Here is a 12,783-nt window from a genome sequence, read left to right on the forward strand (position 1 = left end):
TTTGTCCAAACCAACTTACATGATCACCAAACATGATCAATGTCAATTATTAACATTGATAGTTTCAAGTAGATAGGCACTCACTGTTATCTGTTTCTCAGCATGGATGACAGTTAGCGTTACTCTCTGTGGAAGGGTATCTTGTGTCGGTAGGCTACTTGCACTTCAGTCTAGAATTACTGTAACTCACACACCAATGTTGCCGATGATGTTGGCATCGGCAACATTGGTGTGCGAGTTCAATCTAGACTGAAGGACTGATATTCTATTGGAACTAATGCACCCGCCAGGCCTGGAGTCGTTGGCGCGATACCCTGTTTGCCCCATACCAGAACAGTAGGCTACTTGCAGAAATGGGGGCAACTCTGATGCTGCTCACATACCGTAATATGACTGAAAACTGTTCATTGTTGCCACTGAAGCGGTCATAAGCATTCACACTTAACTGAGTAAACGGAGTATTCAGTATTCTGACCTGGTGTTCTTACTACCAAAGTGTTTCATGAATGGTCTGCACTGAGAATGAGTGATGAGCCCCAGTTCCTTACAAGGAATAACAACAATGAAATATTTGAACCTTTGAAAAAACTTTTAATGAAAAATGACAATAATTTCCCATTGAACAACGAAAATGCAAGAAAGGAATGATTCATAGAGCCAAGCTCCTATGTACAGCATATTGCACTTGAGAAACAAATGTCCTTGACCTCCCTCGCACACTACAATAGACAACAAAGCGCCACAGCTACCTGCCTAAACTGGCATAGGTGTCAAAATAAGTCATGGCATCACAAATCCATATAAGCTGTTCCCCTCCACGATTGTCACCGTCACCCCATAATCACTGGAGGGGAACCATAAGACTGTGGTGAGATGGCTTCTCATTTGGTGTCACCTGGTGTGCTTTGGGCTCCATTGTTTTACAGCCTTTGCTGTACCCTCTACTGTACATAATGAGGCTAGACTAGTCTCCAAGAAAACAGTTTATGCTTTTTCTCTCTTCTCAACAGGGCACTACCACTTTGTACAGCAGGCATTCAACTGTTAAGACAGCACTGATAAAATGCCATTGTTGTTGAATGTAATCTGAAGGTATTGGTTAAGATAGATCCATCGCCTCCTTGTGTGGTTTCACTTTACGGTTCATTTGTGACACAGATCAGACTTAAGTGATTGTCAGATATGCGTCTCACAAAGTTTACTGACAAGACTGGAGATCTGAAAATGACATTCAGAAACATTTCTTAACATTTACTTAACCGATTGCCTTTTTTGGGGGGGGGAATTCAGTTACATTACATTCAAAACCTTTAAGATACAAATTTCATAAGTTATTCACATGCAATTTTAGATTAATAGAAAATGTGTTAAGGTGAGCGACATGGCAAACCCTCCTCTCTTTCAATTTTTCATTTTTGTTCTTTTGTTCTTTTTTTTTTACAAAAGGATGTTTCCATAGAAACTTGTTCTTATTCCAAAGTTACAAATAGCAGTGAGACTTGAAAGTCCCTGGATTTCCTTTAGGAAAAACAAATGTTTGTTTTTTTGCCAACAATCTCAAAAATGTTCCTTTTAAAGGCATGTTTTACACAGAGTCACTAATGAAGGAATTTGAAGAGAGGATTCAACCTGGGCTAAAAATCCTCCTGAAGATAATACTGAATATATTCGTACTGTCTTATTTCGACAAAAATAAATTGACCAGCCCTCAGGTGACATAGAATTTCATTAAAATTACACTTCCACAAAGTCGTGTTTTAAGAAGCTTGTGAGAGCAAGGACAGAGGGTCAAATCCAGAGAATGCAAAGAGGTATAAAAACATGTCTTTTCAAAGACGGTCCAGTGCACACGTTGTTGCAGATGGTCTTTTTGATTTGAACAGTTTGGGGCTATAAAGACTGTGGGCCGTGGAAGCGGTCAAAGTGGACAGGAGACAGCATATCATGTCAAACTCATTATTCCTGACAAGCGTCTGCCCATTCGAAGCCTTGAGATTGTTTCGTCTCGCATAGAACACAGACTGCAGAGACTCGCTGATTGTGTTGCGGGTCTGCTGGACACAAGGCACATTTGATGTCTTTGATTGTCTACAGGTGTTTTTTGTTATATATTCTCTGACCCACAGTTGTAAGAGGCACACCAAACTATCCATACTGAATGCACAAGTAACCTGCACATATCCAGAAATCCAAATATATAGTAGCACTGAGCAAAATACAGACCAAATAAATTACAATAAATTATTTCAAACAAACTACAATGACTTGAGGCAAATAATATAAAAAAAACATGACATTAAGAAGGAGTGACATTGGAAAAACGCAAGAGTATGTGCATGCACACAGTCTTTGGATGAATGGCTCAGTGAACGCTGAATTACAATGATTGCCATCTATGAACATTACTCCATTGGTCAGGAAATCCAAAGGTTGGGGAATGTACAGGAATTGACATTGTACATGGTTTATGGCTCATAAAATCCTTTTCCTAAGAACCGAAATAGTTGAGAGCTACTGGACGAGGCAATGACTGATGGAAGATGGAATTTGGGTGATATGAATCTCTGTATCCATCCAATGTCACTCAGTCTTGGCTTTGCAAAAAATAAAGTCGAATGTTGGGGACAGTGAAATGCTTCCCAAGTCTGAATGTACCAACCCCTGAGATTGTTTGTTTACAGAGGCAAATTCACTTTCGTTTTTTTTTTGTTTCTTTTGTGTCTGACTCTCGACAGGTGTTTTACTCTACTGAGAACTCATAACTAAGACTTAGAATGTAAAACAAACATAACCAATGTCTTCAATCACTTTTGTAAAAAATATCTAAATATAAACATCTTCTTCTGTTGTGAAATCTTCATAAAACTGTTTTCTCTGCTATTTCATTAAACTCTTCACCCCCCCCCACAACACTCCTCATTTATTGTCTTAAGGGACTCCGGGTAGATTAGACAAATAAGGCAAAGATGATTGATCCTAAGGGAATCGGCCATTATTTGTGCTGATCTGACTGCAACAGCATTTGATCTTTAAGGTTCCAGAGCGACTACTGGCCTCCATCATAGCGATGCAGCTCCGGAGAACCAGGGAGGGCTTATCAGCTCGAGTGCAACTGAGTGCCCGCTGAGGGGGTGTTCAAAGAGACTCGTACAAAAAACAGCAAATCATCCTTTTGAATATATATGTACACTCAGTTGTGTACAAGAGTTGAAAGCAAAGGCCAAGAGAACTTCTTAAAGTGGTCGAACTGTGTCATAACCAAACAGTAGCACCTTTATACAACCACCACAGGTCAAGTCTGTTTGGATCTGTCTTCAGCTTGTTGTTTTGTTTTTGTATGAAATAATTTTGTGCTCACAGTAAATGTTTCAGAAAATTTCAAAATTCATTTTTTAACTGCTTCGTTTCAGGTAAGAAACAAATGTTCACAGAAAATGTAAAAACAAAACATTTGTTTCTCAGTGACAATTCACAAGACAGTTCTTATTGTGGTTATAAAGGCTTGCCTAGTCCACAAGAGACAATATATGGTATAAAAGAGCTCATGTCTCTTGATCTGCTCAGTATAAAAAGATCAGGCCCAATTTTTGAGCCTGTGACACAAAAAAGACCAGCATACTGAGGACCTTAAAGGTCCAAGCAGACCCGGGTTTAAAGACCGCAGGAGATAAGACACAGGCAAAAGAGATACAGAAAAATCTCAGTCAACAGCCACTGGCAAATAAGTCAAACTGACCTATTATCTAAGAACAATTCAGTACTACAGAAGAGAAACCTGTCCAAATGAGCCAGCAAGGAACCGCAACCAACTGCGGTGGAATTAATAGTGCACTGTGGTCATGTCATCAAGTTCAGATTCTTCAGCATGGAATCTCCACCAAACGTTCCCTTCCCATTCTCCGCCATTCTGTTTTGTTGTTATATTCCACTGTTGCAGGAAGGAGTAAGGCAATAGCTGAACTGTCAAAAGGTCCTTAAAAGATGAACGAATGAAACCAATAAGGAAAAAAAAAACTTTTTCAACATACTGAACAAAATACTTTATCTTACATTTGTTTTTCATTAAAAATATCTCTTCACAAAGCATGGCTTCTTCATAACATTGGAAAAAAAAAGAAAAACTAGCAAACAAACAAACAAACAAACAAAAAAGATTCTGTCTCCGTCCTGCGGAGAGAGCCACCTTCTTCATCACCCACCCTTCCCTGGTAGTCAGTCTCGTTCAGTCAATTATTCCCATTCGTGCCATCCAAACCCGTCGTAAAGTCCTACAGTGCCATCAGAAAATGAAAAAGTCTCTTGAGAGTGCTGAGGGGGGCCCCTGTGCGCATGCCTGGGAAACCCCTTGCGGCTCCCCTCTCATCTTGGGTTGCCGTGTCGGGCAGCAGGGGCCACGTCTACCCTCTGGAGCAGGTAGCCAAAGACGGCGGCACCAGCGCGCCACCACAGCGGCAGATGGTCTCTTTGGTGTCGGGCAAGCTGCAGCGGAACAGACAGAAGACACAGGTATATATTTTTGACCGTTTCAAGAGAGTTCCATTATCAGCATCATAGTTTTTCCCACAAGGCTTCCGTTTTAACATTCCATATGTTATCTTAATGCAGAGGAAGTAGATTGGGAACAAAATAGAATAGAAAAGCATTGTTTTTGTTTTTCTTGTTGAAAACCCATACCTTTAAAAAGTAACTCAAACTGTTTGACAAAAGTGCATACATTCATCCTAATGGAAATAGCACGTACGCTATAATGTAAGTTGGTTTGGAAAATGTTTAACTAAATGTTTGCAATAGTAGTCAGGGCCATCACGTCTCTAAAGGTTTAAGTTATAAAACAGATAAGTATATTAGTAGTTTAATGTAACATTCTAAGCTTCTAAACTTCTGTTCCACATCAATGTGTGGTATTCAGGTGGTTGCATGCTACTTATAGCCATATACCCTAGAGTGACTTGTTCAGCATTCATGCAAAGTTCAAAAGTCTGGTGCAGAAGAAAACACTGATTTCTTGGCTAAAAACATGACTGGTGTGTCTAGACTGACATCCTCTAGAGACCGTGTGGGTATTGTCACAACAGAGGCTTTGTTTACTGTCCTGCATGGCCCTGTGTCAAGTCTATACTGCCTGAACCAGCCGATCGCACCCCTGACTATCAAACACGCCACAGAACCGGAGGGAGGGGTGGGAGGGGGGTGTATTTAGTTCTCCTAAAGAGGATTACTTAGACTGACTCTTCCATGTATCAAATAAAACAACAAGTGGGAGAAATCAAATGGTGCCTCCTCCTGACACACAAGGTTGTTGATGAGCCCATTATTTTTTTATTTTTTTTTAAGTAAACCATGTTTGTGCCTGAGGGGGAGATGAAGATCAGTGTTTAATTAAGAAGGGAACTGTTAAGAGAAAGCAGACCCCGTGTCCGTGGGATTAAGGACGGAGGAGGTGGGGTGGTGTGTCTGGGCTAAACAGGGGGAGGCTGTCTTAAATGAAACATAACGGCTCATTGGAGCCAATCATTCCTGACAGAAGAACATGGATTTGTTTCTTTCCCCCCTTCCCCCACTTGCTGACAAAGTCGAACTGAAGTGTTTCAAAAAGAGGGAGAGGGTTTCAGTGCTGTGGAAATAGGAATCTTCAATTAGGAGAGGGCAAGTGAAGAGCTGAGGAATGTATGTGTGTGTGTGTGTGTGTGTGTGTGTGTGTGTGTGTGTGTGTGTGTGTGTGTGTGTGTGTGTGTGTGTGTGTGTGTGTGTGTGTGTGTGTGTGTGTGTGTGGGGGGTGGGTGGGTCAGGGAGTTCAGGGGTTCACCAAGCGACGTCCCGCTGTGACTCAAGGCTAATACAGCTCATCTCTGCTCCATCACGTCATTCCACCCCACACCCCAGCCCCCTTTTCACGCCACACCAAGAGCACATCAACGAGGGTACACGCGTTTGGAGACCCGCTTTCTGAGAAATATATAGAGATTTCATCATTTAGTCTCTCTCTCACTAACCCCCCCCCCCCTCCCCTCTCTCTCGCACTCGGTCTCTACAAATGAGGTGAGAGATTATCTGAGTACGGCAAAAGAACGCGGCTGACAGCAATTCCCCCCGGGGGAACAGACACTTCCCCGAGTCTGCCAGTCAGCCCTGTTCCACTTCTCCACCACCCGACTGTGTGCGGACATCAAAGGTCCCCCTCCGTCACCACCCCACCCTACCCCTTCAACCCTCCAACCCCTCCACCTCCAGCACCACAGCCTCTCATCCAGCCATTCCCCATCAGCCCATGAGCCTTGTGTTGCAGGGCGTTGCGTAAGCGCCTCACAGCACCAGAGTGCTTGGTAAAGAGGGTGGAGGACTTTAGAGTGCAAGTTCAATTTACTGATAAACCTACTCTGAACAGTTTTGATAGAAAACAACAGGAAATCTTTATTTTCTGTTGTTTTATTTATCTAGTTGTGTTTGCGCAGTGATACCTTTAGATACTTAGGAAGACCTCCATTAGATTTAGACAGAACACAAAGTAGTTTACAGTTTATTAGTTTACAGTTTTACTTTGAATCTCTGGAGATACAATGTCACGGCAGTTAGTAGACAAACATGTAGACAAAGCATATTGACAAAACCAACCTTTAGCAAAGAGAGACGTAGCAATTACGTCAACAGCAGCTAAAAATAACTATGTCAGATGGTTTTGTACATAAGGAGCCTCTAACACATGCACACTCACACACACACAAACACACGTTCATCTGTCAGCAGATCATCTGCAGTGAAAAGCTGTATGAACACCAAAGAGGCCTTGCAGGGTAACTAACGTGTTCTAGACTCATGTGAATGTAAACACAGATTTGCGTTTCATTCTCTCATTCACTCCACACAGGACCCTTGGAGATAAGGCCCCCTGGATCGGCCGACCACACCTCATGTGCTAACACTCAATTGGTAAAATATTTACAACTGCTGATAACCTCCTTGCCACCATAGCAAGAGGCCAGGGTAAGGGGCGGCTATGAGATAATCCAATGTCCAACTAATCCAGTGGTTCTCAAAGTGTGGGGCGGGCCCTACTAGTGGGGAATAGAGACATGTCAGATGAGGCGCAATTAACAGGAGGATTTTTTTTCTTTTTTTTTGACTAATGCCTGTTTTTATTTTTACAAGGTCATAGATTCAAAACAAAATAGCCACGTTCAAACGTCATAAATATACCAACATATGAATGAAAATAGCATCTGATCCAAGAAAATAGCATCGGACCATGACAGGAAATGCAACGTAGAACCATTTTTTTAACATTGCCATTTTGCCGAGTTGATGAGGTCAGGTGGGGATTAAAAATCCCCCACTTTCAAAGTGAGGAATGAGTAAAAGTTTGCGAACTGCTGAACTAATCCAACTTTATAAATAAGAGATGGGAAACTGATTAAAAACTAGGAAAACGGCTGCATTTGCATCACAATACAGGTAACGAATGTGTATCAATGTAGGACTGTGTCCTGAATAGCCAAAGAGTATATCTCAATAAATCCCCATCTTCATCAAAGGCCACGTGACAGCAACTTATATAACGGACAGAAAAAAAGATAAAAGGTATCCAGCTATGACATTCAGACTGTATCACCTTCTCTTAGTTATCCCAGGATAAGTATCTAATAATAATAATATAGTAAGCTAATTTCTGCTTATTGTGACTATTACAGAGTATAATGTTTATATTCTTAAATGTATGTGCTCTTGTATATATAGCAGGATAAGCTCACAGATCTCTGACATCAACACATGTGGTTTAGCATATTTGAAGCGCACTCTTTGTGGTCAACACATGAGGTTTCTTTACACTTATTACAGTAGGTGGCCCAGCCACCTGAACCCGCCCAAAACCACTTTCACTCTTTGAGAGACTGTCATAGTAATGATGTTTTAAATGTAACATTCAAGAACGTATTCATGGATTGCATATGCACCACTAAACAGAGACCATAAGAAAAACACCTGAAATGTTGACACACAGAACAGACCAGTCTGACACGTGGAACTGTTATTTGGGCGCACCCTTTCACCTGCATATCCAATATCCGCAAGTCCTCTTTGTGTATGTGTCTGTGTCTCTATCTGTGTGTGTGTATGGGTGTGTGTGTGTGTGTGTTACATGTGAACTGTTATTTGGGTGCGCCCTTTCACCTGCATATCCAATATCCGCAAGTCCTCTCTGTGTATGTGTCTGTGTATGTGTCTGTGTGTGTGTGTGTGGGTGTGTGGGTGTGTGTGTGTGTGTGTGTGTGTGTGTGTGTTACATGTGTACATTCTTACATTACAGTCTCCTATTCCAGTAAATGAGGTCACCACTGTGAGTTCAGTAGTGTCGAGTACAACATTACTCAACAGGGATGACTATACTTCAGTAGCTATCAAAAAGACCACGGACCACATTACACTAGTGCCATTGACCCCCGAATCCCACCTGACTCCACCCTACCTAGTGCCAATGTTTCTCGCTTACTCACCATCTGCAGCTGCTCCTGGTTGAAATGGTCGCCGATCTCGCGCAGCTTGCGTCCGATCTGCACCTCCACGCTCATGTGGGCCTCCTCCTCCTCCTCCTCCTCCTCCTCGGCCACCCTCAGCGGTCTCTGGGCTAATCTGGGGCCATCCTCCAGCACCGCCCGCTCCTCCGCCACCTCCCGCTCCTCCACCTCGCCTCCCTCTGGCCGCGAAGCCTCCCGCTCATCCTCCAGGCCCCCAAGGCCCTGGGCGGGCTCAAAGAGCGCAGGGAAATGCCAGCGAAGTCCAGCGTTGCCTTGGAGACGAACAAACACACACACACACACACACACACACACACACGTTAGCATAAGCTAGCCTCTGACAATGCTGGACAATTCATGTGGCCAAGAAAACAAAGCTTTCACAAGGCCTCAATGATTAATACTAATGTTAACTGGTGACTGGTGTTAACTCTTTCAGAGTGGATACTCTTTCAATGTAGGTCTTAACAAAGTAACAAATTAGCGTGTTTGGTTATAGGCTGAATTTTCAAGACACCAAGGTTTTAATTTGTGATAATGACTACACATTTAACTTTCTCTAGATGCTTCTGTATACCCATGAAGTCATACGGGATTTTCTCAGCCCTGCTCTGGCTACGGGTAATCCAATTGTGTAGGAGAATTCCCTTGGCCTCCAGACATGTCTCATGACAACAATAACAATAACGTCATAAATCTGACAGTGAAGCGTGCCTCTCTGGAGGTAATAACAATAAACAGGGCAATCGCATTCAGGTTATATCACCCATCCAGACGAAACTGGATCACCCAGTTAACCCTTCAGGTAGACCAGCTCACTATGTAATATACTTATGGACACTGAACAGATTTGTGAGGCTGCACATCACCAGAAACATTTAATCACCAGTAGAGAGTCCACTTTTTGAATTTCAAATTCCGGGCAGGTCATGTCAGAAACGTATACGTTCACGCATTATGGCACAGCCATCGATTCTGTTATAATACCAAAGCGCATAAGCGCGTAAGCGTACCACGGAAGAACGGCCTGGACTCTTGTGCTAATCGACAGGGCAGCATGCCACTGCCTCTCCCAGGGACAATGGCCAAGCTGTTTGTCTGTGTGGTTCGTTCCTCGAATTTGACATCCATGAAAGGGGTCCCCCAGCAACGCGAGATGGGTCGAAACATGTCCTCCTCTTCATCGTCCATCAGCAACCTCAGCGGTAATCCCCCTGGAAGGATCAGTATGAGTATTAGTCAGTGTGTGTGTGTGTGTGTGAGTTCATGTTTAGCGACTTTAAAGCTAGGCATTCCACTGAGATATCCAAATAGTAATGCAAATATGGGGAAACATACAGTATCGTATTCCTAATCTCTAATCCCTAATACAAAGGCACCCTAACGAAGATTTGATGCAAAATGATCTGAGGTGAATATTCCCTTTGTCTATCTGCCATTATACACCAAAGGACGCACCTGACCGTCCTGCCATTACCTCACTGAAAAGGATTGCATTGTTGGGCATCCTGGCCGAGGCTGAAACAGCAGAGCGTGTAAACAAACACCTCAGAAAGGTCAGATGATGTTGTCTCATACCACAGATGCAAATGATGGATAATGAGACTATCATCATGGTGTTGCAAAGAAGAAAAAACGTTTGACCATTTGACGAAAACAACCCTCTGGATTTGTTTATACTGTAAATGTGACCGAAACGGAAAAAAAATACAAATTACCTTCACAAACAATTCTCTTAGACACAATTTAACTGCTCGCTCACTGGGGGTGTAACTCTGTTAGGTCTTAGGTAGCTCCACACACACAGAGACGATGTGTGACACTACAGAGAGGAAATATAAGGCTGAAACAATAAACGCCATGGCGCTTGTCTCTGGAGATAAAGTCAAGTCTGCAGTGCAGTCACTGTGGAGTGCTTGCTACAAAGACACGGATTTGACAGTTCCTCTTGCTGAGATGGCAAACTGCGAGTGGCAGCAAAAAGATCGGTCTCTAAGGCACTTTCCATCTGCAAAAACCCCCCCTCCCTCTCTGGAGAAGTCAGGTTTCAACCAGCCCTCATGAAAATTTCTCAAACACACTGGAGTATGGAAATTACTAATTAACTCAAAATTTTGGGATCTTTAAGTGGGTTCTGCCCAATTCAATATAGTCCAAGTAAATTGCAAGCATGAATAAATACAAAAATGACAAAGCTCAAAGTGTGCATGGAAGCTAAAATGGGATTCTGCATTGCTTAACACAAGATTTTAGTACTGTATGTGATCATAATTTTAGGATCTTGCGCTGTAAAGAGGAAAATTCAATTAGGCTAATTGGGAGAGAAAATGAACCGCCACCAATCATTCTTAACTTCTGCTTGAGGGCACCTTTACTACATCAAACCATTAATATATCAAAGTAGGGACAAATGCCCCAAAACCCACTACCCTGCAGGCGGAGATTTTTCTGCACTTGACAGGGGATTGGAGAAACTGCATCTGCCCAGCGACAACCTAGAGCTCCCCCTACCGAATATTGTGTGCAGTGGCATTCTAAACTCGACTCTGGGCACGCCTTTGAGTTCAGCGGCGGACTTGGAACATGTCTCGACAATGCCCCATCACCCAGCTGAGACTACGAGAGCCATTCTGCAGTCTAAATACTGCAAACTTAACTTTCAACAAGTTGTTCAGTAGACATCGTCAACATAAATTGACCAACGCAGATTGATGTTAACAAAATGCGCACTGCCTAATGTAGCTACTTTTATTCATCTCTAGATCATAAGTGAAATACACCATCATTTGACCAATTTCAAAACAGCTTCCACTGAACATCACATTCGATTTAAATCAGTCAGTCTGTTTATTACAACCTGACTGAGCTAAACGCATTTAAGGGATCTCTCCAAAAAGTTACGAGGTTAGTCTCAAAATAGTAGCAGTCACAGCGAAACGTCGGAACACCATGGACGCAAATTAGCCTACTTTTGATGACAGTTAAAACAGATAGAACTACAATGCCTACAGTAGCCTACAAACTTTAGCCCATCACGGCTGCAACATTTAGCGTTCCGAACAACAACACGCGTAGCCTTGTTTGACATGTTTTGACATGCCAAGATGTCAATGGGGGTTCACGAGAAGTGATAGCCCACGTACCCCAGGATGCTGTCCGTCCGATCTCAGAAACTGACACTTGTTACAAACTAAATGTCAAAAACAGAAAAGCAGTCTGTTTGACAACAATCAAACAGTGGTGCAGCCGCCGTCCAGCCTTGCAGAGTGGGCAACACGGTCTTTATCACAAAAGATCGTTTTTCATCCTGCTGGGGCAAATGCCCCCGACGACGACGATCCGTTAGGTTAACGCCAGCTTAAACGTTAGGCTACTGCAAGAGGCGTAACACAATCTGCAGTTAGGTAGGCTATACCTACAATAACAAACAAAACTGCGAGCAAGCTACACTAAAAACATGAGACACGTTAGTTCTCGACTGACATGCGAAGAGAAGAGATAGCCTTTTTCATCTTGGACAGTGGGTCAATCGCCACATTTTCTGAAAGTAAAAAAACAGGATAGGATACTCACCGCCAGTTGACAACTCGTCCTCCGTTATTGGGGGTATTTTGAACCTTTTAACGAGTTTTATCCTGAAGCGAAAATATATAGCCTGCTCTATGCGCCTCGCGTAGCACTCACACCGATGTTGCCAACCTAAACTGTTGTGGTGGGCAAATGTTTTTTCGCGACTCGCGAGTTCGCCGTGCCCCGCCCAGTTTCAACACGTCATTGTAGTATGGTAACAGTAACACTTAAAGACGCGACAAGCTATCCAGCATTTGGATGCTTTCAGCACAGTAGCCTACAGACAGGCATGGTAGGCTACCTGCTGAGCCCACATACATCATTTTTAGAGCGGTGGGATAAATGATCAAACGAATTGGTGCAACAGCCTAGCCTAGTAGAAAGCCATCATAAATGTTCCACTTGCAGGCAGCGGGTCAGTTATTGTATTGCAATTCTAACGCAAATTTCCAAACAGGCTCTAACCCGTTGATGGGGGCTGATTTTGTCTAGGGCATATAATCAGCATTATTACTGACTTTTCCTTCGACTAACAGTGTTTTGTGACCATTGACACTTAGAGAAATGCTCTCAAACAAGAGAGTGTGTAGCCCTTTAAGACGTTGCCCGTCTCTCTTTACTATGGAACTGGTGAGGCATGGCATAGCCAATAGGATGGTTTGTTATGATCCCGCCTTCTGTTTCGTGTATTTTGACACGTGGA

General features: G+C 42.9%; 1 protein-coding gene across 1 annotated transcript; it reads right to left on the reverse strand.

Annotated features, from left to right (window-relative positions):
* Positions 1-570: 570 nt before the first annotated feature.
* Positions 571-12,218, reverse strand: bmf2 (BCL2 modifying factor 2). Its single transcript, XM_048250954.1, has 4 exons — positions 12,084-12,218; positions 9,524-9,724; positions 8,490-8,782; positions 571-4,479 (listed from the first exon to the last, which is right to left on the reverse strand). The coding sequence occupies exons 2-4, from the start codon at positions 9,699-9,701 to the stop codon at positions 4,360-4,362; spliced, it is 591 nt and encodes a 196-aa protein (XP_048106911.1). The 5' UTR covers positions 9,702-9,724; positions 12,084-12,218; the 3' UTR covers positions 571-4,359.
* Positions 12,219-12,783: the final 565 nt, after the last annotated feature.

This window comes from Alosa alosa, chromosome 8 (genome assembly GCF_017589495.1).
Source record: "Alosa alosa isolate M-15738 ecotype Scorff River chromosome 8, AALO_Geno_1.1, whole genome shotgun sequence".
NCBI classification, from domain to species: Eukaryota; Metazoa; Chordata; class Actinopteri; order Clupeiformes; family Clupeidae; genus Alosa; species Alosa alosa.

Excerpts from the sequence above, each read along its gene's own strand:
- bmf2 (XM_048250954.1), bottom strand. The coding sequence starts at position 9,701 with ATGGACGATGAAGAGGAGGACATGTTTCGACCCATCTCGCGTTGCTGG. Across the intron at positions 8,783-9,523 it reads GTCCAGGCCGTTCTTCCGTG|GCAACGCTGGACTTCGCTGG; the intron begins GTACGCTTACGC and ends TTCGTCTCCAAG. Across the intron at positions 4,480-8,489 it reads ACCAGGAGCAGCTGCAGATG|CTTGCCCGACACCAAAGAGA; the intron begins GTGAGTAAGCGA and ends GTTCCGCTGCAG.